General features: G+C 37.2%; 1 protein-coding gene across 26 annotated transcripts in view; it reads right to left on the reverse strand.

The window, feature by feature from the left end:
• Window positions 1-25,672, reverse strand: part of Adgrl3 (adhesion G protein-coupled receptor L3) — a 767,242-nt gene that overhangs the window by 43,783 nt on the left and 697,787 nt on the right. For 25 of the 26 annotated variants that reach the window (XM_063272835.1, XM_063272833.1, XM_063272832.1 and 22 more), the window contains 3 exons: window positions 25,501-25,669; window positions 17,878-18,003; window positions 13,678-13,774 (listed from right to left, as the gene is read on the reverse strand). In XM_063272835.1, coding sequence (XP_063128905.1) covers window positions 13,678-13,774; window positions 17,878-18,003; window positions 25,501-25,669 — 392 coding nt within the window. Of the gene's footprint in view, window positions 1-10,920; window positions 10,963-13,677; window positions 13,775-17,877; window positions 18,004-25,500; window positions 25,670-25,672 lie in introns of all 26 variants that reach the window. The other variant, NM_130822.2, reaches the window with a different exon arrangement.

Below are 25,672 nucleotides of genomic sequence, written 5' to 3' on the forward strand. Positions count from 1 at the left end.
GAATAAGGAGTTTCTCTGCAGCTTACTGGCTTTCCTTGCTCAGTCGGTAAGCTCCAGGATCATTGAAATGCCCACTCTCAAAACCAGTCCTGAAATCTTACACATACAATTAGACTCAGCAGGCTGCAGTGATGCATTTGCGAATATATATGAATACATATGTATGTATAATAACTATGAAAGAACCAAGAACTTGAGAGCTAGCAAGGTGCCTGTAAGAGGGGAGAGGATGAGAGAGAAATGAAAAGGGAGAAACTGATGTAATTATATTTTAATGGCAAAGTTTTCAAATTAAAAGATGCTGTAAAATAATCATGATATTTTTCTGTACACCACCCCTCCCCCCAAAAGATGGAAAATCACAAGGGAAGAGAAATGATAATCACTTGTTCTGGCCTGCCTTCACACACACACACACACACACACACACACACACACACACACACACAGCTCAAGTGAACATAAAATGTCAAATATTTCTTTGCCCTGATAATTTACCGTATTTTCTATATTAGTATAAAAGAAGTTATACAATAAATTACAAACAAGTTTGAAAGAATTCTGCATAAACCAGAAGGCGATGGCTCAATAGCTTAGATTTTTATTATTGTTTTTCTTATAAGAAAAAATCCCAGCATATAAAGGGAAAATGATAAGGATTGGAAATGAAAAAAACTTCAGAATGAATTGTAGTGATGCTATAAAAGTGTTTACAGATAGTCCCTCTGGCTGTGTGTTTCTAAGAATAATATTCCATTTCAGTGCTCCACGTGTTTTATTTGATTTTACATTTTAGAATTCTGGAGTAGACGTTCAAAGCACTTCAGACAGCGCGCCTATGAATGCGGTAAAGCGCACTGAGTTCTAAAGTTGATTTTCATCGACTGAGAAAGGCTGAGCACGTTGCCTGAAATGCTTGTAGGTATTACGATCAGTATTAACCACATAAAACAAAATTCAGTCTTGGACACCTAACTTTTCAGAAGAACATTTTCTCGGACTTCAAAGCATGTCAGAACCAATTAGTTACTGAGCATAAGTCACGAGGAATGACCTACAGTCATCATAGGAGACTCATCTACTCTTTATGCTATAATCATGAAGACATTTGAAAATAGTTTGGTCCCCAGGAATAAAAACGTCTGTTAGTCTCTATTTGGGGAATGAGAAGACTTTTGCTGATAAAAATGAAAAGAATGACTATGTAAAATTCAGTTTTCTTTTTGACCGTCCTCAGCCTTTTCTACAGCTCATGTACTATGTGAGACCAACTCCAGTTATACACATGTTACATGTTACTTCAAAGTGAGGGCATCGACTGTAAGAACAAGAGTGGGTAATGGTACACGATGACCTGCTATTCACAAACAGCGTAAAGATAGAAATTACTCCCGGAATGTTTTGCTACAGAAGAGACAGGAGACTATGTTCATAATCAAATCATTGCTCTTTTCTGAATTCATCTGAAGTTAGAAATCACCTTTCCGAAGCTGTGTTTACAGCACACAGCTTGGTTTTTTTGTTTTTTTGTTTTTTGTTTTTTGTTTTTTTGTTTTTGTTTTTGTTTGTTTTTTCCAGAGCGACCTTACCAGGTCCCAGCTATCTGTCAGCATCCCTTAAAGGGAGCAATCCTTAGGAAGTATGAGTTCCTCATTCTTACAGCTTGCACTCACATGGGGGTAGGCAATTCGACTCTGGAATGGTGGCACCGACTATGCAGAGACAAACGGACGTGACAATTAAATTCAGCTTGTCACCAATGCTTGAGTCTTCCGGCTGAAAACCTGCACAGAACCTGTAGTCTTCTATCTTTTGTGTTCAAAGGTACCTTTTTCTCTGGGGCTGTCCTGCACTGCTCTAGTCTGACACAGTCTGTTCTGTTTGCTTCTGGCTGCTTCCCCAATGGATGGAGGTCACTTTGAATTCTGAAACCCTTCTCCAGGAATCTGTCTACCTTGTCTCATCCTCTTTCCTGGAACTGACTTCTGATTTGTAAACTTCCCTTCTAGCAGCTGTGAAATTGCTGAAGACGTCCAAGAAGTTCAGTGTTTACAGACCATCTGTCACTGTTTTTTAGCTGAAAAGTTAAGCTTACCGGTTCATTTTGAGACACAAATAAGTTTGTGGGGGAGCAGAGATAGCTAACGATGTGGGAAGGGGTTCAAGTTGTACCCTTTAAACACTGGAATGTAAACTCCAGGGAAACTTTTTGGAGTGGTTGTCTTAAATGTTCTCACCCAACTGCGTAGAACCCATTAAAAGAAACAAAACCATCCTTTGCTTGACTAAGGAATAACTTGCCTGAGATTGGTGCCATCTACAAGTCATGAAATTGAACTTCAGTAGTTTTTAAGGAGTGGTTCCTTTCCATTTTATGGGTAAGAGTGTTCATCTGCATGTAAACATCCATATCACATTACATACTTGGTTCCTGCAGAAGCCAGAAGAGGACAGGAGACTCTGGATAGTTGTGACCACTATGTGGATGCCGGGAACCAAACCCAGATCTCTGTAAGATCAGCAAGAAACCTTAATCCCTAATCATCTCTCTAGTACTAATTTGGAGTAATTTTTACAGTGTGCTCATTGGCCAAATGCTGGATGTATTTTCTTGTCTGCTTTGAAGACAATACTGGCTGCATTTACTACTGAAATTGTTCAGGCAGAAATAAACAATTACAGAAATATTTGTAGTGATAAAATGTTCCTCAAATGCTAACGTTTGGTAGGAACAACAATGTCCCCAAACAGACAAACCAAAGTATCTGCCAGAATTCACAGGGGGAAAAAAAAAGCTATATTCGGCTAAAAATGAAGTAGCTATGTAAAAAATATCTATTTCTTAGTCTCAATAGGGTTATCAACTTCTCATACCTATATACTTGCTACAGAAATGAGATTTGGATGTCTAGTAAAAAAAAGACTGAATTTCAACATATGCATAGTTATTCAGATAGAGCCAGTCCCTCAGCCTTTTTATTTCTGATGCAAGAAAGATGCCCACCAAATAGGCCATTGATGCTCTATGTTGAACAGTCCAGAGAAGCTTCTCTTAGGGCTTTTCAGGATGATCAGGATTTAAAGCTTGGAAAAGACAGCCATTTTAAAGGGGGTTACATTATTTTTTCCTTTATGAATACCCAACGTTTAAGACTGACAATATAGACTTTTGAGTGAGTGAACCGCACACAGTAAAATAGCAAGCCCTACTGTTCCAACTCGGAGTTCCGCCACAGAACTTACTACCTCTTTCTGACAGTAGAGTGCACGTTCTGATATCCGGACAGCGGGATGACAACGTAAGCTGGGTTCATTCAGAGCAGTATGCTTTCAAACTGTGAAAGCAGGAGACAGATCTGAGATGGGGTGAAAGTCTGGATCACACTTGAATGTCTATTTCACCGCTTGGAAAAATATTTCAAACAGCATTTCTTCTTGACAGCAAGCTAACAAAAGTATACTGATAAGCTCTAAAAATAACTTGATTGGTTCCCTGTACTGTGCCTCACAATGCATTTTTAATGTGCTTGTATTTCTCTTTGGAACACCAAATTTAGATGGCTAGAAAATCTGTGATTTGAAGTCTTAACGATTCAATAAAATAAGGGAATACAAGTGTTCCTTTGGAACTACAGAACAATAAGCCTCGGTGTTCAACGTCTTGTTATTTAAAGAGAAGATGATGAATATGTTTACCCTGATCAGTTTTACCATGATTCTTTAGCTCATCATCCATTCTGTTCTTCGCAATTTTATCTTGTTTGAACATGTAGTTTTGGATTCAAGGTCATACAAGACATTGGTAGACTCACATGAAAATGTTTAAAACAGTAGTTTTTTTCAAGCATTTTGAGGATACCCTTCAGCAAAAGAAGAATTTTATTGTGATCTTTCCAGGAGTTCAGTAATATTCTCTCACATATTTTTCAGTAATATTTGATCATTTTATAGTAAGCTATGCAAAATAGGCTAGTAAAATGAAAGTAGGTAGATGTTTTACAAAGAGCCTTCTAAAACCTCAGAGAAACAATTCAAAGGCATTATTTATTTTAAATATCTGGTTTTCACCCCACTCCTTTTTCTTTATAACAAAGTAAAAATTGTACCTTCACGCTCGCCTATCAGAGGACAATGTGATCAATACTCACTTTGGTTTCGTATGGTTACACTATGGCGTAGATAATCTCATATATTCAACATGAAGTCGTTATTAAGAAAACAACTAATGCTACCTTTTGGCTCCCTTAAAATTATGTAAAATAACTTGCAACATAAGTTTCTATTTTAATATTTCATTTCAAACAATGAATGAAGTTACAAAGTGTCACAGAAGCAATATTTTGTTGAAAGTCAAGAGCTCATTTGTCATTTTTTTCTTGAGTCATAAATTGAAGACCTGACACCTTGATTTATCACACTGTGCACTTTTAATAGCCAACAAGTTTGCTATTAAATTTTAATCAACCTGCCTATTAAATTTCATTCAAATGGTTCGGAGATATTTCAGCTTCTTTTAATAGCTAATTCATTCGCTGGGAATCTATTAAGATGGATTTCAATGACACATTTCTTCCAGAGTACAGAATGGCTTATTGTTAGTTCAATATAAAATGAAGGACGCTGAATGCTGACTTGTAGCCTCTTCTTTAGTATTTCGGTTCATAGCTCTGGGTTGGAACATGAGGAATTACCTGTCTCAGCCCTTCTACTTTCTCTTAATTGGCTCATGTCCAGAACAGTGAGGTTGTCTGTATCCAGTATTTAAAAGTCAAGGTCATGGGTCAATGTGTGCATTATTTCTGCATTACAACACATCTCTAGAAAGTTGTGCCGAGTACTCTTCTCAGCTCCCATCCCCTGGAGCAGCACTGAATGTCCAATTCTGGCTGAGACTCCGCAGTGTAAGACTCTCGCTACCGCCTATCACTGCTGTCCTCTCATTCACATCGTGAAACGTTCTGAGCCTCTTTTCCAAAATTGCTTTTGTTTTTTGTTTGTCTGTTTTAGTACTTTTGTTTTTGCTTTTGAATCACTGAATTGTATTTAGTTTATGCGTGGATGATCCTGATATAATCTAGGCACTAACCTCTTTTATATGCATTGTTTATGTCTCTCGTTTTCATTGTCTCGCTTGAACATTTTGTTCTGTCTTGGTTTTGACTCTAACCTATGTGTTCTTCTAAAGATTTTTAAATTTAGGGATTTTTTTTCATTTTCTATAATGCATTCTCTGTGGTATCAGATGCAACACAGTGGATCTGTTGCTGGTGAAGAAACGGATATGTTGTATATTTAGTGATGGTCTCAAAAATTAATTGGGAAAAATTGCCACACACAATCTGGTAATTTAACCAACAGTGGTGGAATTGCGACTCAGGATTCTCAATGAAACTTGCTCACAACAAATGAAGCAGCTGATCTTAAGTGTGACAAGCCTATGTTCCTTTCTCTCTTATTTTCTTCTCTTTTTCTTCGTTTCAATTCATTTTGTTACTGCCGAAATGAAGTGTCACTGCTTAGTCCAGACTGCCATTCAAATTCTCTTGTCTTGGATCCCTCATTGATTAGATAAAAGGTGTGTCTCACCAATTCCCAGCGAGGTTCACTTCTAAGTCTCATGTTTCACGGTTAAAGAATGTATTTATGTGTTCTATTTACCTGTGTACCAGGGCTGAGTGCTTACAAAAGATCACATTGTGGCTGAGGATAACAGGCTCCCTTTTCTTAACCACAGAAAATAGCAACAAGCCTGAATTCCTTGTGTTAGGTAACTTGTATACAGTTGCTTTCAAAAGGCCTACACTGAAAAAAAAATGAAGCATAGAACTGAAGGCAATGCATGAAACATATGTCTTAAAAAATGTTCTCTCTTGTATGTAGATCCTGATTTTTAATGAATGTATGTAGATGTGCCAGTGTAGGCACAGGCTATCAAACTGAAGTAGACACCATGAGGGAGGGAAAGAGGTGTTGAAGGTGATCATCAAAGGGATGTATGTGACATGAACTAGGGGTCATCCAGGGGGTGATACAAGGAAGACACAGGATGTGGGGGCAGTGAGGACAGAGGCAAACAAACCAATTCTTTCTAAAAATGCTATACTGATACATGAAATTGTGCATATTTTCAAAAGTATCCCTGAAGTGTGAATTATTATAAAGAAATTATTCAAGAGTGGGAGAATTTTGACAATTCTATTCAAGAGGCTTACTTTCCATATTGCCACAATCCACTCCCTTGTGTTTAGACGGAGGATCGTGCAAATAGCGTTGTTTCTTCTTTAAAGACTGACTCTTTTCCTTCAGTCCTTATATCCTCTCTAATCTTTCCTAATCCACTAATAACCTCCCAGGGTTGTATATTCCCTTCTAAAATACTAGGTGACTTGTGTAATAAAGCAGCCACATTATTAGATGACAACTAATGAAGGAAACGTAATGAACATCACCAGAGAATCTATCAAACAAATCCTCGGTATACTGAAAGTTAGATTGAGCTAGTGAAATGTAAGTCCTTGTTTATAATTCAATAAATGCTATTTTAATTGGATGTGCATAATTATATGTATTATAATTTATACTTTTTCTAATAAGTACTTTGATAATCATAGGTCACCTTTCACATATTAATTTTTGATGTAATAGAACTAATTCCTATTTATTTCAGATTTATATCTAGTTGTATTCGGTAATTAGAGGTCACTTGAAAATAGATTCTTGAAAAAAAACTATGCACTTATTACGATGTTGGTAGGCAAAGGCTGCTGGAAGGAAGTTGTTGATTGTGGTCACACTCTGGTTTTTGCCTGCTTGCTTTTTGTCTCCACATGCCATGAGATGGACAGTTTCCCCTCTTACATCTCCTTCCTGTCATGGGTTGAAACTCAATGAAGCCAGGTTATTATGGATGGCAACATCTGACATGATGAACCAAAAAAATGTCTCCATCATTCTTGGGTGGCCCGCCACCACAATGAGATGCTAACACTGAACTTCAAATGTTCAGATTGTTTCCTTAACAGACAAGAGTGCCCCCATATCCTATGTTCTACTAACCCATCTCTCTAAAACGAGCAATGCCTAAATAAAAAACCCAAACTATATCCTTTAGAAAAATGGTATTAAAAGTAGAAATATTTCAAAGGGAAGGAAAAAGGCTCTGCGACATTAATATTAACAACTTACCAAGTACTCTCTCACTGAAGCCTGAATTTCATTCAGGAAACAGAGATAATATAGGTAGCTGACTAGTGATTGACTGAGAACTGTCCTTGTAAGGGGATCTATGAAAACTTAAATAAATATAACAGCAATAACAAATACAAACGATGCTTACTACTGTACAATTTCCTACGACGTTAGACTATATGATGTAACCATATAACAGGGCAGAGGTAGAGTTGAGAGGAGGAGGGGAGCTGCTGAGTAACTCTTCAGAAGCACTTTCTCCCTCCCCTCCGCCGAGACCTTAAAACAAATAGCTTTGCCCCATAACTGACTTAAAGATATCTGCAATATACTTGCTTGTAATGTACTTCCTTTTGCCAGTGGATGGGACATTTGTTATGAACACATTCGACCTCCTTGAACTAGGGGTCACCGTAATACCACGACTCTCACCTTTAAAATCATTACTTATGCTGCCCTCAGTTAGTAAATTCGATTTCTAAAATGAGAGGTCCCTTTATCCTATGGTACTTCTTTAGGTTTAGTTTAAACTTTGAGTTTTTACTGATGTCATATACAAAGGAAGAAATTGATATAGAAATTCCTCACCCCCTGTAAGGGCAAGGAAAACACAAGGATAAATAACAATAGCGAGAAAGCTGAGTTATGCTCCAGAATACTCATTTGTTCCTCATAATGCTCGCTCATAACAAAACGTATGTTGATCATGCAGCTCTGATTTATGAAGCTATGCTACCACTATAAGCAGATTATTAAATCGTTTTTGCAAACTTCAGAAGTAGATGTCAGATTATATTAGGAGCTGGTTAATATTTACAGTGAGGGATTTTATAATCCTTCAGAACAGCGAGGCTTTGGGGCAATATCACTTATTTTATGCACATAAATCAAATCATATTTACTGATATTAATAAAGTGCACTGAGTGAGTGTGCTGTTTTACCCTAGTAACTTTAATTTATATAAATCATTAATCACCGTCCAAACACCCCTTACATTTGTTCATTTGCATTCGCTTTAAAAGCATAAAAACGAAATATGTTTGGAAGGCTGAATATTAATGAGGTAGCAGGTGATTTATTATGAAGTTGCTTCTGCTTCAGTGACCAGCCTCCTGAGGAAGACAATAGGGGCTCTGAGAAGACATGCGTTAAAAACAGGTCTACTCACATCTCTGCTCACTACACAATGGTTATTTAGCAAGGCTGTCTGAATCGAACTACTGTTCTCTATGCTTCTGGAGGGTAGGCTGGGGTTTGGAAGCAAACAGGAGACAGTGTTTGCTTATATCGCGATATAAGGAAGGGAAAAATACATCATCTTCATTTGGTTGCTACTAAAATATAGATTTGAATCAAAACGGAAAATAAGAATACATATAATTTACATTTCTTTCTAATTTAGAAGGGACAAATCGGCTTCACTAATTTTTTTTTTCCTTTTCTCCCTTTTTGGCTCTCCTCAGGCTAGCATCATCCTAGGTAAATCATTGCTACTTGTTCTACTTGGCATTTAGGGAACCAATTCATTCATCCCACCGTTTTCTGGATAGTAAAAAGGAAAGGAAATGCCGAGCAGTAAACGGTGAATTTTAATGTTGGGTTCCTTGAGACACTGGCAGGACTCAGTTTTCATTACATTTGGAACCTTATTCCAAGGACTCTAAGATATTAAGGCCTTTGCCAGAAGTCACTGAATTAGACTGTATAATTCTGAGACCTACGAAGTGAGGCTACAGAATCAAGTCAGAACTTGCAAGTGTCTCCCTGGAGGCAATCTTTCCCCATTTCTCCAGACATGTTGCTAGCAGATCAGACCAGATTTTAAAAACTAGGTAGCTGTGCTCTTACAAAAATTATTAGTCACAGGACATCACAATTTTACTGACTACATACATGGATTAAGAATGTTTACGGAGATCGATGTAACTCTTAACCATGGCATGAGAATCTATCTGCATTAATACATAAGTGCTACACATGTAAAGGTCATTCTTCCAAAATGAAACAACTAAGTATGGCTTAAATACCTAGAGCCTTTCTCGTCAGATGTCCATGCACGATATTAGATCATAGTAACTTGTGTGACAAAACAGAGATAGGTAGGGAAGTGAGGGAGAAAAGAAACCCTAAGACACTAGCCAAGCCATCTCACCGGAAGGTAAAATAATATTTTTTTTCGAATTCAAAAGAAGCATAGCTTTGAAATTATTGCAGCCTATGGGCAGGGTTGTGGCACCCCAGCACATTGGAGGAGCTAGCTTCCAAACCTTGATTGTAATCAAAACTGTCTGAACTCAATTTAATTAATTAAATGAAGGGAAAACTAAGTGTACCCATAATACTTGTGATAACAAAAAGAAAATAAAACCTTATTTCAGAATTGCACTTTCTATTCAGATGTAGAAGAAAACTGGATTAAACCCAATTTTCAGTTACTGTTACTATCTTATATTTGTATTATCTTACAATTGTTCAAGATGAGACTTCCCAGGCAGAGATGATGAGCGGGAGGTAGCAGGGTAAAGACAACTATGCTACCTTCCCTCTTGTGCCAGCCTACAGGAGTGAGGAGAAATTTTGATTTATTCATATATTTTCTTGGGAGGAGCTGGAGCTGAGTGCCGCCACAGCCTTCCCACAATATAGTAAATATTTAAGGAAGCCAATAAATAAATCCTCTTGTGACAATCAAGCTTGGGGAAATGTTGGCTTCTATCGGAAGTCACACTTTGCTGAAACTCTATATTCACCACACAACTGCTCTCAAGGTCCCTTTCCCAGTTTGTATAGTGCCATGAAAACTGTTGCTTTGGTCGTGGCTCTGGTGGCGAGAACCGAAGATTTGCCAAGATGTGCAATATTGAGCCAAGAATAAGTAAGACTTTACATTGAAAATCACCAATAGCACTTCCAGAGTTTTATATAACACCAAGGTATAAAGTCCAGATAACCATCAAGTTTGTTATACTGGAAAATCTAGAAAGATAATCTGATATAGTCAACTTATAGGATGCAATGAGTTGATTAGAAAAAGAATATCTGAGATGGAAAAACAAAGAAAGAAAAGAACCCAAACAATAACAAAATGTACTAAAAATTTCTCTGTTTTGAATGATAGACTCTTCATTCTTAATAGAACCTGAGATGGTATGGTTGTTTTAAAGAAACTAGGTTAAGATGTACGAAATTTAAAACAATACTTTCCTATATACTGAGCAGCAATATGAATTAGAAAGAAAATATAAATTAAAAATATGTTTCGTAAACCATAGCTTATAATTTCCAAGGGTCAATACTCTTTTTCTTAAATTATTTATTGTATTTATATATATGAGTCGCTGTCTTCAGACACACCAGAAAGGGCATCAGACCTCATTACAGATGGTTTCGAGTCACCATGTCGTTGTTAGGAATTGAACTCTGGGCCTTTGGAAGAGCAGTCAGTGCTCTTAACCACTAAGCCATCTTTCCAGCCCAAGGGTCAACATCTTAAAGTCAAAAATAGAAGTGCATATCTAGCTTAGATATGGAATTATTTTTTTCCTAAATTTTATAGCTGAACCTAAGAATGAATGGAACGTTAGAATATATGAAGATGCAAAGATGTCATATCTAAAATGTTTATTTTAGTAATAGAGGATATAGTCTTTTGAGCACACAGATATGATTGTTTATGTTGCTGAGGTGACTGACGTGTTTATCTGGAAATATGAATCTTGGATGTCACATACCTAAATATGTTACACACGCCTGAATGCAGGGAAGATAGGATCCTGGGGAATAAGACAAGATTAAAGAAGGAGGTTAAAGACTATCTTTAGAGATATAATATGAAGATATAAACTTTCAAAGTGTTCTAATCATATGGGGGTTAAAAAAATAATGAGATGAATTCGGGAGACTCTTCTTGGGCTCTATCCCTAGTTCAGATGTTCTTTGACAGTTGATGGTTTCAGGGCTGAGGAAGAGTCACTTCTTTTTGGGAGTGTGAACAGTTGAAGGTTGGCCATGCCTCAATGGCTGACCTCAAACTCATAAATATATAGTCAGTGTTAGTGGACTCTGTAAGTTAAAATAAGAAAAATACATAAGTAAACTAAATACATGAACTTGAAGGACGATGTGGTTGGTGGTCCTGGAGAGGGCTGGAAGGGAATGAAGAATATGATTGAGGTACATTGTCTGCAGGTATAAAATTTTCAAAGGAAAAAAGTAGATAAAAATAAAATAAAGAGTTTCTCAGTTGAGACACTTGGGAAAGGCAGGTGCGTCCCAGAGAAATTCACATAGGAAGTGAAAAAAGTCAGGGTGCCGAGGGAAAGGAAGAATATATACACTGAAAAAGATGACAGTCTGAACACACCTCATGTCAAACATGCATTTTCACCCTACCTCAGCTCTTTACTAAAATAACATGACAGGCCATAGAGTTTAAGACCTTGCAATTAATAGCTTCATTAAATATCTTCAAAGGAGTAGAAATTGTGTAAAATCAGTCAATACAAACTTGGTTCATTTCCTTTGAATTTATTAAAAATTGGCCCAGTCATCTTTTTATCACTATACTCCACATTGATGAAATTTGAGAGGATTACTGGGAAATAAGTTCAAAAAACAGTGTTGTATAATGTTCTTTATGCTGATGTCAGAAAAATAGCTCACTAAACCAATCTTGTTACTGATCTTACATAGGGTGGTGTCTTTACTACACAATACTAGAAAAAATTAATTAACATAGTACATCCATCCTTACAATTGGCTTAAAGACTAGCATATCAATCAAGTCCCATTGTCTCACTCTTCCTAAGGACAGGTCTGCATTGGCTACTGGGATCTCTGGAAACAAGAGACTTTAGCAGGATCTTACTGAGAAGGCTCAGTTTCCTTTGTAAGGTCAAACTGCAAAACCTCTCCAGATGGCATTATTTAACAACAAACAACATCGGTCACACAGGAAGCAAATTAATTTCAAGGCCACTGAGGCAGGAGTGTTCATTCGAGGGGCAGTGCAAATATGCTGATGACTCTTTAAATTTTCATGAAGAAAACATGGGCACTATATTGAAAAGGAAAGTCCTTGAGAGGGACTTTCAAAATGAGCATTGTCTAGGGAGTAAACATTAGGAGTGAAAAGACTAAGAGTGGACCTGTTTCATATTTATGCATTTTTCTTATATTTGGACGAAAATCCCCGTTCACTATTTTTACTTGTCACAAAGTGATACAGAGATATATTTAAGTCATCATTAATGACAGGTACTATCTCAGTGACTCTAATGTAAACCAAACCTCAACAAGGTTAGAGTAAACCATGCATTTCTGCACTGACACAACTTGCATACTATTTGGTCCAGCACTTTGTAACTGTGGAGATGTGCTGTGCTTTATTGTGAGGTTACGTGGAGCTCCGATAGAAGAGTTCTTAATCCTAAAGCAGAAGAGTTGGACAATCTCTTTCTAAGTAACAGTATGAAACACTCATGGAAACAGGACTAAAACAATCTGACCAATTTGTTTGACACTAAAACAAGAACAACTGTGTTAGTAACAAAAATGATTCAGTTAATAAAAACGACAGCTTCCTGGAAAAAAAAAACTGTAATGCAAGTGCTTTCCAACACTCACTTCCAACTGTATTCATTTGTTTCTATGGCAGCCAAGTTATTTCTGACTCCTCCTCCTCCTCCTCCTCCTCCTCCTCCTCCTTCTCTCTCTCTCTTCCTCTCTCTCTCTCTCTCTCTATCATACACACACACACACATACACACACACACACACACACACACACACACACACACAACACAGTCCCACACCCACATACACATAAATACAAGAGAGAGAGAACCAGAGAGATACAATTCAATTAGCTTCTTCTCTCACACACAAAATGGCAGATTATGGTAACTTCATGTCAAAGTCTAGCGATGATCTTGAAGCATCTTACCCATAAGTGGTATACAGAAGCCTCCTCCCCACTCACAATACATTATAAACAATCATTTTCAATCCTAGCTCTTTACATATCCAAGATTGTCTGGATATCTTTTGATACTACGGTGAGAGGTAATTTTGACTTATCTTGCCTTAACTATGAATTAGACAGTATATTTTTATTTCTCCAAAGATGATGAAATTGCTTTATACCTGGGATGATTGGAGCTCTATGATGCTTAGCCGACTATAAAGCCACGTAATTACCCATTTTCAATGCTTCCAATGAGGCCTAACATCCCACCAGTTTATAACAGTGGCAGATGATTAGGAAAAGAAGTTTCTAATGTTATAATTTCTCTCTGAGAAGATTTCCTAAAAATTCAGTATTAAAAAAAAATCTATGGATAACACAAACTGCACTTGCCAGGGTTCAAACCCCACAAGATTCCTTTGTACACGGGACAAGGGTCAGAACACACATAAGTGGCAATGCATTTAAGAACTTCCTACGTTCTCTGGGAAAGCAATGGCTAAGAAACATCATTCCTAACTACCTCTGTTGAGCGACGCTGAGCTGTTTATGTCTCCAGTGATGAAGGATGACTCTGACTGCTTTCGGACGGTGTCATTCCACATTCTCCGAATCCGGCTCTGAATTGAGAGGGAAGAAGGAGACAAAGTTATGGGAAGGCAACTTTTAACAGACAGTTTAAAAGTTTCAAAGATAGAAGATGTTGCTCCTAGCGTCTAATGAACAAGCATTTCTACCCACTTCCAACACAGTGGCAGGAGAACATCGGAAACAAAAGTAGCGATGCTATTTTCCTGTCCTTGGGTATTTTCATAGATGCTCATGCCATAGTAACTCAACCCGTGGGAAACAGAAAAGGCAAAGTTACATTGTTACACTAGTATAACAATGTCAAACAGAGAGATGTATGCTTCATAAAGCTTGAGTTTCAAAAGTAAAGAGATTTAAGAATTCAGACTCTAATAACAGCCTGTTAACAAAAGAATGTAAAATATTTTTGGAATGCTAAGGAAGTTACATTTTCCACAAGCTTTTCAAGGAGACCAATGACATTTCAGAGATTACATGCCTCCTGGCTTTCCTTTTGAGGAGTTAAAAGTAGATATCATAACTGTATTCACTGCCTCACAGTATGAAGCTTTACGGGTTCATGAAAAGTCCTACATTATGACATATTTCTAAATTCAAATTTCTAAGAGGCGGGTTCCTCCCAAAGAATGTTTTAACCGTTGGGAGAAGTTTTCTGTTTTATTGTGCCATTTTATTAAATTAGGGATGGTAAAATATTGATCTTCTGAGGAGGAAACATCATACCTCCCGATTCAGAAATGAAAGACTCAATAAGAAACTTTGCTGCTATTAATAATAAAGCTAAACTCACTAGTTGGTCCAGCTATATTTGAATAACAGGAGTAGTTAACCTTAGGCTCTCTGACAATTGGATAAGTCATACTTTTCCCAGACTGGAGTGCAGAAACAAGTATGTATGCATATATGGCAAAACTCATCATCATCAACAGCAGGATGTGTCTTAGAATTCTGATGTGAAAGGAACAATTACACTATTTCCATGCACTATAAGATACCACTTGGTAGAACGATTCAGAAAGACAGAATAAGGGGCATATTACCGAAGGAGAAGAGATAATGAGAACAAGTCAATAAAAATAATGTCAGGAGAATTTGGTGGGAGGCATTCAGGTGGTTTGGGAAGATGTAACACACAGGAGGAAACACGGTGTGGACAATCCGTTTCCTGATCTCAGTGTTGGGTTGACGGGTGTTCATTCTCTTAATGTGCTTCACAATTTCATGCTCATTACATACATTTCTTTAAAATTTTTAAACTGCTGTATATTAAAAGGTAAATACATCTAAAATACAGTAAAATAAATGATGAAAGGCAAATAAAACTATCACAGGTTTATCAATGCGAGAACATTCTGCTCTTCCATAGTATAAAATCTCCCTACATATTAATCCTACTAATTGTCCCTTTAATTGATGTTGGCCTGATTTCCATATGATTAACATTTTATAAGTTATTATCACCAGGAGGTGAGTAAATGGGACCTAAAGGTGAGGAGGACTTTGCCTCTTTGTTTACTAGTGACACACCTTCAAAATTACAGTTACTACCTAATACTACATGTGAATAATATCTCATTTAAATATTCAAAATAAAATGTAAATTTGCATCCTCTCACCAATACTTGAAGTATATGTGATACTCTACCCTATAACCTTAACACTAGTAAATGACAGGTGCCACCTATTTATTGAGAACCTACAACTGTTCTAAGTTTTGCACACATTAGTTTAATCATGACAACCTAAGAAACTACTAATATTGCTCCCATTTTTCATATGGAAAAACTGAGTCAATCATACTCAAACCTTGTTCTGACAAAAAAGAAAGGGTGAATACGGGCAATTCCAGCTCTTAGAAAGCTGAGAGGAAATAGGGTATCAATTTGTGGAACACATAATGAGACCTATCTATCTAATAAAAGGGAAGAAGTAATAAGAAAAACTCATTTTTACTACAGCTGGAAAATGGTACGATTTAGACAGTGTTCTCTTCCATGAAATCTACCATTTTATTAAACTGTATTGCCTGATCTCATTCTTCAGAGGTATTGCTAAATGTCACACAAGCCTGTTGTAACCCAGCTGAGATTCTCAAACACTGTATTTTCAGTAATGATATTTGTCAATCAAATGACCAAAGAGTTATCGGTAATGAGCTACTAATGTGGAAGGCAGACCAGGTCCAATTAAGTAGTCAATATGCAGATTCAGCCACTTCAGTGTAAAAGCTGGTGAAACTGTTATTACACAGAGAAAACAGAGCAAAGGTTATCAGATAGAAATATTCACCATTAACAAGATGGGGACATTTAACCCTTCTTCTTATGTTCAAATCCAAGTGTTGATACACAGAGTGACTAGTCCATCCCCACAGATCTCTGCCCATCTGGGTGAACAGATCTTCCAACCCTAGTTTGAAACTTTAAAGCTACATATAGTTATGAATGTGACAGATTCAACTTAAAGGGCGCGTGATTACATGGTATGTTTGGACTAAGTCTAAGAATTTGTGGTCACTAAGATATTTAAGATAGGCTGATACATTTTGGAAGCTATAGGATACTTGTTAAGATTTAGTAGGTATTATATGAGATTGTTAATAGAATTATAGTCTTATTTGCAAAAAAAGCCCATTACTTTTAAAGATAGTGTTTATAGGCAACTTTGACGTACACTTTCCCATGCTTACTAGACCTGTGGCTCAGTGGATGAGGTTAAAATAACCAGATGCTTCTCTTGAAAATGAATTTCTACAAGTATGGGGAATTGATTTTGTTAAGATATAAAAATAATTGTTTGTGTAAACTTAATTTATGAAGATTTGTAAAAAAAAAATCCAATGATAAATGGCATTTGTTGGGATGGCAGCTTGGAGGGGACACTCATCCAGCATGTGCAAGGGCCTTGGTGTGACAGACAGCAGTACCAAAAAAATAGATTAAAAAAAAAGTGAAAACTTCATTTAAACTGTACTTATCTACTTAATTTAAGCCTTCCTAGAACAATCTAGACATAATCATACTTTCAGCTAACTATGGAAGATTAGTCTGGCAGTCTTGACACAAATTCACTAAAACCCACACAATCCTACATTGTGATCTGCAGAGACAGCGAACACTTCCTAAAAGCTAATAAGGTGTCCTTGGTCAGTGACAGTTACAGCAATGTCTCCTACTGGCCTGAGACTTGCACAGATTACTTATGCCAATGATGGGTCGGTGGTGTTCTTCACCGCACTTCAATTTTTAAGTGCATAACATTGTGGGAACTAGTATTTTTTTGTTTTTACTAAACATGCCATACTTTGCTATTCTTCCATTTAATATGTTTTGATTACATACATGTCTGTATACCACATTTGTACAGTGCCTGTAAGGGCCAGAAGAGAATGTAAGATTTCCTGGGATGGCGGGAATCAAACCTGAGTCCCCAGGGAAGGCAGTCAGTATTGTTACCTGATCAGCCATCTTTCCACCCCCACATATTATTTATATATTTATTTAGTATGTAACTGAGAATTACTATATCTATTGAACATCCGAGAAGTTTGGTGATAAATTTTCAAATTTGTGAATCAAATTTCAGTTCAATAGGACATTCTTGTATCATTAATATTTATTTTAGACTATACATTTCATCATCTAAATTTTCATTTTAATCTATCCCTCGAGACTTCCATGCAAAGTGCACAGTACATTTTGATTAGATCTACTCTCTACTCCCTGCTTTAACTTCTCCTCGACTTTCCCACCATGTTCCCTTACTACTTCATATCTTTGGTTTGTTTTTGTTTGTCTGGTTTTTGTTTGTTTGTTTTTCCTACGACCCACTGAGTCTAATTAGCACTGTCTATCCATTAAATGGGTGTTTGGAGGATGTGCAACATAAAGAAAGAAGCTATCCTCAAGCAATCTGAATTTCCCTTCCCCATCAAGCATCAAATCCAGACAGCCCTACAGTCAGAGCGGGGCCTTATAAGTCCCACCTACATTCTGTATTTCCGGCCAGTCACATTAAAACCAAACCCTTGATGTGGCAAAGACTTGAGATATGGGTGATCACAAAGAGCAGAGACTTAAAACTGACTACAGGAAAACTATTTCAGCTCAGGGAGCCAATTGTATTTATTTACCTGTGAGCCTGTGGAATACCGTCCTGGAGTTCGAGAACCAGATGTTTTCCCTGAGCCAATCGAACTCTCCGTGCTTTTCCCACTACAGCAATGCGTCCGTAGGCATTTCCCATACTCTTTCCGTACCTGGCCAATGAAATGTTAACTTCCGTTAGAGCTTTGTCCATTTCAGTTAGGAAGTAAGGAATCATTTGTGACGTATGTTTTCAGGAACATAATTACTTCCTAGCTCCACAGAAACAACAAAAATGTTAATCATCTACTTTTCAGTGCAAAATAGATTCATGGGGCCAAATTTAAATTTCACACTCCTGGAACTGTTATAAACACACATACTTCCACTGCATCAGTAATACCCAGGGGTATTATTCTTAACTCAAAGAGACCACATACTTAAAAGTTCAAGACAGTTTTTAGCTTTATTAATTTTATATGTAGTGACCTATTGGTTCAACAGTATTTTCAGTACTGTTTTTTAGATAGAAATAAGTGGGAAAGTTGAAAAGAGCAAGGTAGGGAAGAGAGAAGGCCAAAGAAAAAGAGAAAGGAACATGAATTAATATTTAAAGACAGGAAAAAGAACTGTGCTGGGCTAAGCAATTCCTTTAATCTGTATTTCTTCTCTGTTTCTTTATTAAAGTTAAAATTTGAATATTTAGATTAAAAAGTTCAAAATACTTTAATATATTTCCAAAAAAAAATGTTACTAAGAATTACACAGAACTACAGCTACTGGAACTCACTTTGTAGACAAGGCTGACCTCAAACTCAGAGATCTGCCTGCCTGTGCCTTCCAAGTGGTGGGATTTAAGGTGTATGCCACCCCTGCCAGCCGGGGGGATTAAATTCTTAATCTAGAATATAGACGTGTTGGGAAAATATAAACGAACAGCCACAATTTATGTTTTCAAAGTTGGGACCCTATCAAGAAGTCTGGGTTAAACCAGTGACATGTTTAAATGTTTATTAGTGCAGATTTAACTGAACAAAGCATATGGAAATATTAAATAATAAATATGGCTATATTAAAAAACCCAACACAACAAAGGATACCTGGTGATACTTAGTGTACCACACAAGTGTCCCCAATGATGTGACATTGTGGGCATTACTGTTTCAGGACAAATTCTGGTTTCCTGGAAGGGCTCACATTGTTTGAATGTTTATATGTGCTAAGAACAGTACAATGGTTATTTTCAGTGCCATTGTGATTGGCTTTAAAAATCAGGTGAGCACACCCAGAGGCGTGTCTTGGAGGTTCATTCCTGAGAGGCTTAAATGAGGAACGATGAACCAGGCTGAAGATAAAGGGAACCATACCACGGGCTGAGGTTCAGACTGACTGAATAAAACATCGTAACAAAAGGGCACACCACACCAACATACGTCACTCTCTGCTTCCTGACTGAGACCCGGTGTGGTGTGGCCAGGTGTCTTATACTCCCACCCGGTTGCATCAAGCCTTCGCTTCCGGAAGTGTTACGTCATCGCCAACTGTGAGCCCAAATACATGCTTCTCTACCTTGCGGTGTTTTGTCGCTTATTTTGTCACAGTAAGGAGAAAAAAAAAACATAGTACAAGCAGTAGTAGAAGGAAAGGACATAGCTTAGACGTCGGAATACTTGCTTAGTGTGACCCCCAAGTGTTCTCAGCCACCCACAAAAAATAACAGAGACCAGGAGTGAAATCATAGAAGAAGAAACCCTGCTGGGCATAGGTGGTGGGACCCAAGCAAGGCTCATCAAGATAGATATGAGAAAGATCTAAAAAAGCTTAGAAATATTCTGTTTAAAATATAAGTTTGAGAAAGATAAGAGAAGGCAGCAGTCTGTTCTAACCGTATGTGACAAAGGAAGAAACATCTTAGTAGAATGGTTATTAATCAATATCTGTTGGGCATTGATTTTTTATAATAATGTGGTAATAATTTGATTAGGACTTGAGGAGCCTTAAAAGTAACTCTTCAACAAAGATACGTATTATAGAATATTTTGGATATCTGTCCTAAATTTTGGAGGCAGCTTTAAAAATTTGATGTCCTCTACTCTCAATTTCTCGGTCCAGTGCACCCAGCTAATGACTGTTTTCCATTAATCTATACTAATATTTTTCATTGGAACAAATATTGTAGTAGAAAGAAGAAAGAGAGAAGAGATCTTTGGAGAAGCACCCCTCTTCTAGTTACCAAAGATAAGTCATAGGAGTCCATTGCAAACTATTTTCATTTTATAACTAAGACTGGATATTCTGCACTGACTTTTATAAACAACTGTGAACCTTGGGGTACAGAGACGCCAAACTCCTTTTCAGCTGCACTGCCACAGGACTCAATACGTCAATGCTTCTTAGCTCCAATATAATTTAAAACGCTCAGCATATGTCTTAATGAAAAAAATTAACATGGGCCATGTCCATGAAATATCTAATCTACTTCATATCATATGTCATCTGAGAACGCTGGTTTATTTCAGTGTGATGCAATCTAGACTATAGATGACAGAAAAGAGAATAGATCTTACAAATGCAATCATTTTCCCACACCCTCCAATAAGAATAAATAACCCTGGAAGCTCTGAGGCTATAGTGAACAGGTGAATTCAAAGGCAACAGTGACCAATTTTAACGTAGCTAATATAAATATCAAAAAAAATTCTAATATAGATCATAGTCTCTATATTGGAAAATTAATTTGAACTCAACAAGTTTAATTGCTAGTTAAGAGTCCAATCAATCAACAAGTAACCTTATACATGTAAAATCCCCAAAATTGATATTATATGTTTATTTTTAACCAAAATAAATAAGCAATTGCCAGATCAAAGTTGTATTGATACTGTTTACTCTGAAAGTTTTTAAATAATTTTAAGTATATTTCCATGAAAACAAAGCCAAGTAGTTAGCTACTTTCGTAAGAAAATCTTTCCAATTGCTGATGCTAAGGAATTCATGACACTGAATGAAAATGCCACCATTTCTTTAAAATGAAAGAAAAATGATTATAATTTATCATAAATATGATTTGCTTCCAATCATGGATTAGTAAATATATCCTTAAGTACTCCATAGTCAATACTTGGGTGCGAATTTGTTCCCAGGAATGTTCATCTGTTGGAAACTTAATACCAAAGTTAACATGCTAGTGTTATTGGAGGCAGGGTCTCTGGGTGGTAATTAAGATTAAATGAGGTCCTGGAGTGGCAATAGCTGCTCTCTGGGAAGAGAAAGGCAAGGCTGTAAGCTGCCTCTTCTAGTTGCCATAGGATGCATTCTACTGTGTTATTAAAGAACAAGAAGACCACACAAGAACAAATCAGCTCAGACTTCTCAGTCTTCAGAAGGAAGCAATAAAGAAAGCTTAATCCTTTAAAATTATCTAATCTGGATATTCAGTTAGAGCAGCAGAACACAGACTAAGTCAATATTCTAAGGTTTTGAGACAAGACTCATTTCCATGTATATACTTTAAATTTTAAGCATACACATTTAAAACATAATAATCACAATTGGTTTATTGGAAAACAAAAGGGAGCTAAGTAAATTTGTTCCATGAGTTCTAATTTCCTGGGTTCTGTCTAAAGCAAAGCACGCTAACTTGATACTTATATATCAAGATCCTACTTACTTACTATTTACCATGGTCCCTGATTCCTAAGGACATTTTCTACCTTTCCCCTTAATCTCCTGGTTTGAGGACCATCTTTCTGCTTTTCTTAGAATCCCTTATGGTTTTCTTCTTTCCAAATTTACATATCTTTTAGAGCATTAATCCTCCCCAACTTCCTTCACATCCATTAAAATGCTAATGACTATGCTTCCAAGCTTTCTCCTGTCTTTAATTTAATGTGTGGTCTTGATTCTCACTCTATTCCTCTGACACTTCTTTCTTTCTCTTTCCTTACCATTTGCCTGTCTCTTCCTCTTTAAACCCATCAAGTGCAGCTAATTACTATCTGGTGGCCATACCCAGTTGCTCTACTTCTGGGTATACATGTTATAAACTAAACTGTCTTTCCCAGTGCCCCTGGAAGTTTAATTGGTATCATCTGTGGAGCCCTGTCTTACAGAAAGTGAGTAGAAGTGATACAAGCCACATCCAGATGGTTTCTACCAGATTCCGTTTCCTTCCTAGATTATCTACTGGATATCATCACCCATGATGATAACAAAATTACGTGTGGAGGACTTTTTTTTTTTTTTTGGTTCTTTTTTTTGCGCTTCCTAGGTAAGCGCTCTACCACTGAGCTAAATCCCCAGCCCCACGTGTTGAGGACTTTCCAAGCCTTCATCTAGTTAACTGTCTTCATTGGTGTACTGGCTGCTTTTGTGTCAACTTGACACAAGCTGGAGTTATCACAGAGAAAGGAGCCTCCCTTGAGGAAATGCCTCCATGAGATCCAGCTGTAAGGCATTTTCTAAATTAGTGATCAAGGGAAGGGTGGGAGGGAGGGCGGGAGGGCCCACTGTGGGTGGTACCACCCCTGGGCTGGTAGTCTTGGGTTCTATAAGAAAGCAATCTGAGCAAGGCCAGGGGAAGCAAGCCAGTAAGTAACATTTTTCCATGGCCTCTGGATCAGCTCCTGCTTCCTGCCCTGTGTGAGTTCTAGTCCTGACTTCCTTTGGTGATGAACAGCAATGTGGAAGTGTAAGCTGGATAAACCCTTTCCTTTCCAACTAGATATTTGTTCAGGAATAGAAACTCTGAGTAAGACAAATTGGTCCCAGCACAGTGGGATAATCCTGTGACAACCTGGCCATATTTTGAGGACTGTGGAAGGACTTTGGAACTTTGAGCTAGAAGAGCCATTGGGATGTTAAGAGCTCTGTGGGATGTTCTACAGGAGCTAAGTACAGTAGAGAAAATGGAGGCCTGGCTTGTGAAATTTCAGAGGGAATATTAAAGACTCTTATCAGGGCTATTGCTATTTTGATTATGATGATTCTGTTGTTTTGGTTAGCTGGGGTTGAAGAGTCATCTGCAATTAACAAGATACCAGAACTGCTAAAGTGAAGCCTTTGCATTACTGAAACTATTGATGTTGGTCAGCTGGAGCTAAGAAATTAGTTCTGATTAAGAAGAGACCAGCATCATTGAGGTCTAATCTTCTGGGAAATGTTTTCTGAGAGCACAAAGAGGCTGTGTTCCAGAGATAGCCCAAGTTGTACTTCATTCTGTGGCTGAACTTGTTAGTGTGTAAGAGTCATCCAGGTACTGGTTTTGAAGGCATGAAGGGGACATGAAAAGTAGCTGGAAGCTGGGCACTGTGAGAAATGAAGGAAGGCCATTGGTGAAGGTGCAGCCTCAGTTGCAAATGATGGCCCAAGATTAAAGTGATCATGCAAAGGAGTTGAGGCTTGGCACCATGAAGAGGTGAAAGGCTATTGGTGAAGCCTAATAGCCTTACAGTGGACATCAGCAGTATTTTGGAGATATTAGTACCATGAGAAGACAATCAAGACAGCAGTAGCAATGGAGTACAGGCATCTGGAGCCTAGAAGACAAGCTGTGTGCTACAAATGGTAGAGCTGTAGAAGTGACCCAAGTCCTTGGAGGAGCCCAGAAGATCTTGAGTGGATCCCAGACATTGGACAGTTAGTTTGATTTTGCTTTTGATTGTGACTGTGCCCTGATATTTTTCCCTCTTGAAAGAAGTAAGTATTTTAGTGGAGCACACAGTTAAGAAACTTTGAACTGTAAAAAGACTTTGAATTTTAAAAGCGACTGGATATTTAAAAGGGATTGAAAATTTAATATGTAAGAATTTGTAAAGAAGGTTGGAACTCTTAAAGTTATTTAGATCTTGTGGATGAATAAGAAAATAAGGGTTGAGGCTTAATAGTAATGTGTTGGGTGTCAAGTTGACAAGGGGTCAATTGTATTGGATGGTTTTGTGTGTCAACTTGACACAAGCTTTGGTTATCACAGAGAAAGGATCCTTCCTTGAGGAAATGCCTCCATGAGATCCAGCTGTAAGACATTTTCTCAATTAGTGATCAAGGTAGGGAGGGCCCCTTGTGGGTGGTGCTATCCCTGGGCTGGCAGTCTATGGTTCTATAAGAAAGCAAGCTGAGCAAGCCAGGGGAAGCAAGTCAGTAAGTAACATCCCTCCATGGCCTCTGCATTCCTGACCTGCTTGAATTCCTGTCCTCACTTCCTTTGGTGATGAACAGCAATGTGAATGTGTAGGCTGAATAAACTCTTTCCTCCCCAACTTGATTCTTGGTCCTGATGTTTGTGTAGGAATAGAAACCCTGACTAAGACAATGGAGTATTTCATCAAATGGAGGGTTGAGTGAAAATAACATACAGTGAGTTGAGCTACTGAAATTCCGAGAATATCCCCATTCTACAGACTCTGTTCATTCATTTCCAGCCTATCTTTGGTGGTGAGGTTGACTCCATCAGCATGAAACTCATCCTTTCTAATAAGTGACTGTATGATTATTATTACTGAATTCCATCTCTGTGACCTAGAAAAACATTGTAGACATTTACTACTAGCTAAAATTGAAACACAATAAAGTTGTTTTATTCTTGTCCTTCTTAAAAAGTGGACATGAATCTTAATGTCTGTTTTAGATGGTACTTTAATTTTTAGTCTTGATTAAAGAATTCTTAGAGATAGAAAACAGTCTTCATTTCTGCTGTTTTCCAAAACAAAAGTAAAGTCTTACTGTTACTTTCGGAGATCAGAAATTATGCTTTCCTTTTATTTTTAGAGCCTCACTTTAAAATGTTTCATAATTATTTTTATCACTTCCATATCACCTATGAGGAAACTGGGGTAATGCGGAGGTTAATTAACTTACTAAATATCAGAGAAGCTTTTATATGGAGGTCCTAAAGACTGAAACACAATTTGGTCAAGATTCCACGTTCAAAGAAAACCTTTAGAGGCACTTTTTGGATGAAGTTGAAAAGTATCAGAATGGGAAAGTCAATCTTACCATAAATATGAACTAAAATATGAAACAAAATATTTAATTACTATACGAGATGAAATATTTAAATACTAAAAATAGCTTTTAAAAAAATTCAGGGTTAATTCTGAAAGATGGGATATTATCATAACCTGATTTTCAAAGACACAGGAGGAGAGTTTGACATCTTACTTGCTTTGGAGACTTTAATGGAAAGACTTTTCCTTTTAACCTTTGGGGACATTGATGTTAAAACCTAGTCATTATTTCTAGAACTCAATTATAGAAACCAGAATACAGATACAAGTGGTTTTTAATTTTATTTACTTATCAATATGTGAAATCAGAAAATAAGCCTATTCCAAGATTTATCTGGAGGAATTACTTTCTAAAATACAACTTCCATTTTTATTCCTGTAAATATACACCAAGTTTGTGAGAAATTACTTTCTGAGCACTGTATAACTAATAAAATGTGTTTTCTGTAACTTACAAACTGCCTAATCAAACCTTATATTTTTATTTTCTGTATACGTTGTCATTATTTGTTAAAGTAAATCAAAAAGATATGTTTGGTTTTGAGAAAATAGAGTGATATATTTCATTTTGAAAAAGAGTCCTACTAATGCTACAATGCGAATATGGTAGATATCTTTGGCTATCATGAGAAATGTGCCATATGATCTGGAAAACCTATAGCTTACCTTCTTCTGTAGGACACAGTGGAAAATGAATATAAACATCCCCTGTAGAGAATTGAAAATGGTGAAGAGATACGCCATGATGACTGTGCTTTCATTAATATACATGAGTCCAAAGGCCCAGGTCAATCCTAATAGGCAGAGCAGCGCTATTGCACCTATAACCCATGACCTG

Source organism: Rattus norvegicus, chromosome 14 (assembly GCF_036323735.1).
Source record: "Rattus norvegicus strain BN/NHsdMcwi chromosome 14, GRCr8, whole genome shotgun sequence".
Lineage (NCBI taxonomy): Eukaryota > Metazoa > Chordata > Mammalia > Rodentia > Muridae > Rattus > Rattus norvegicus.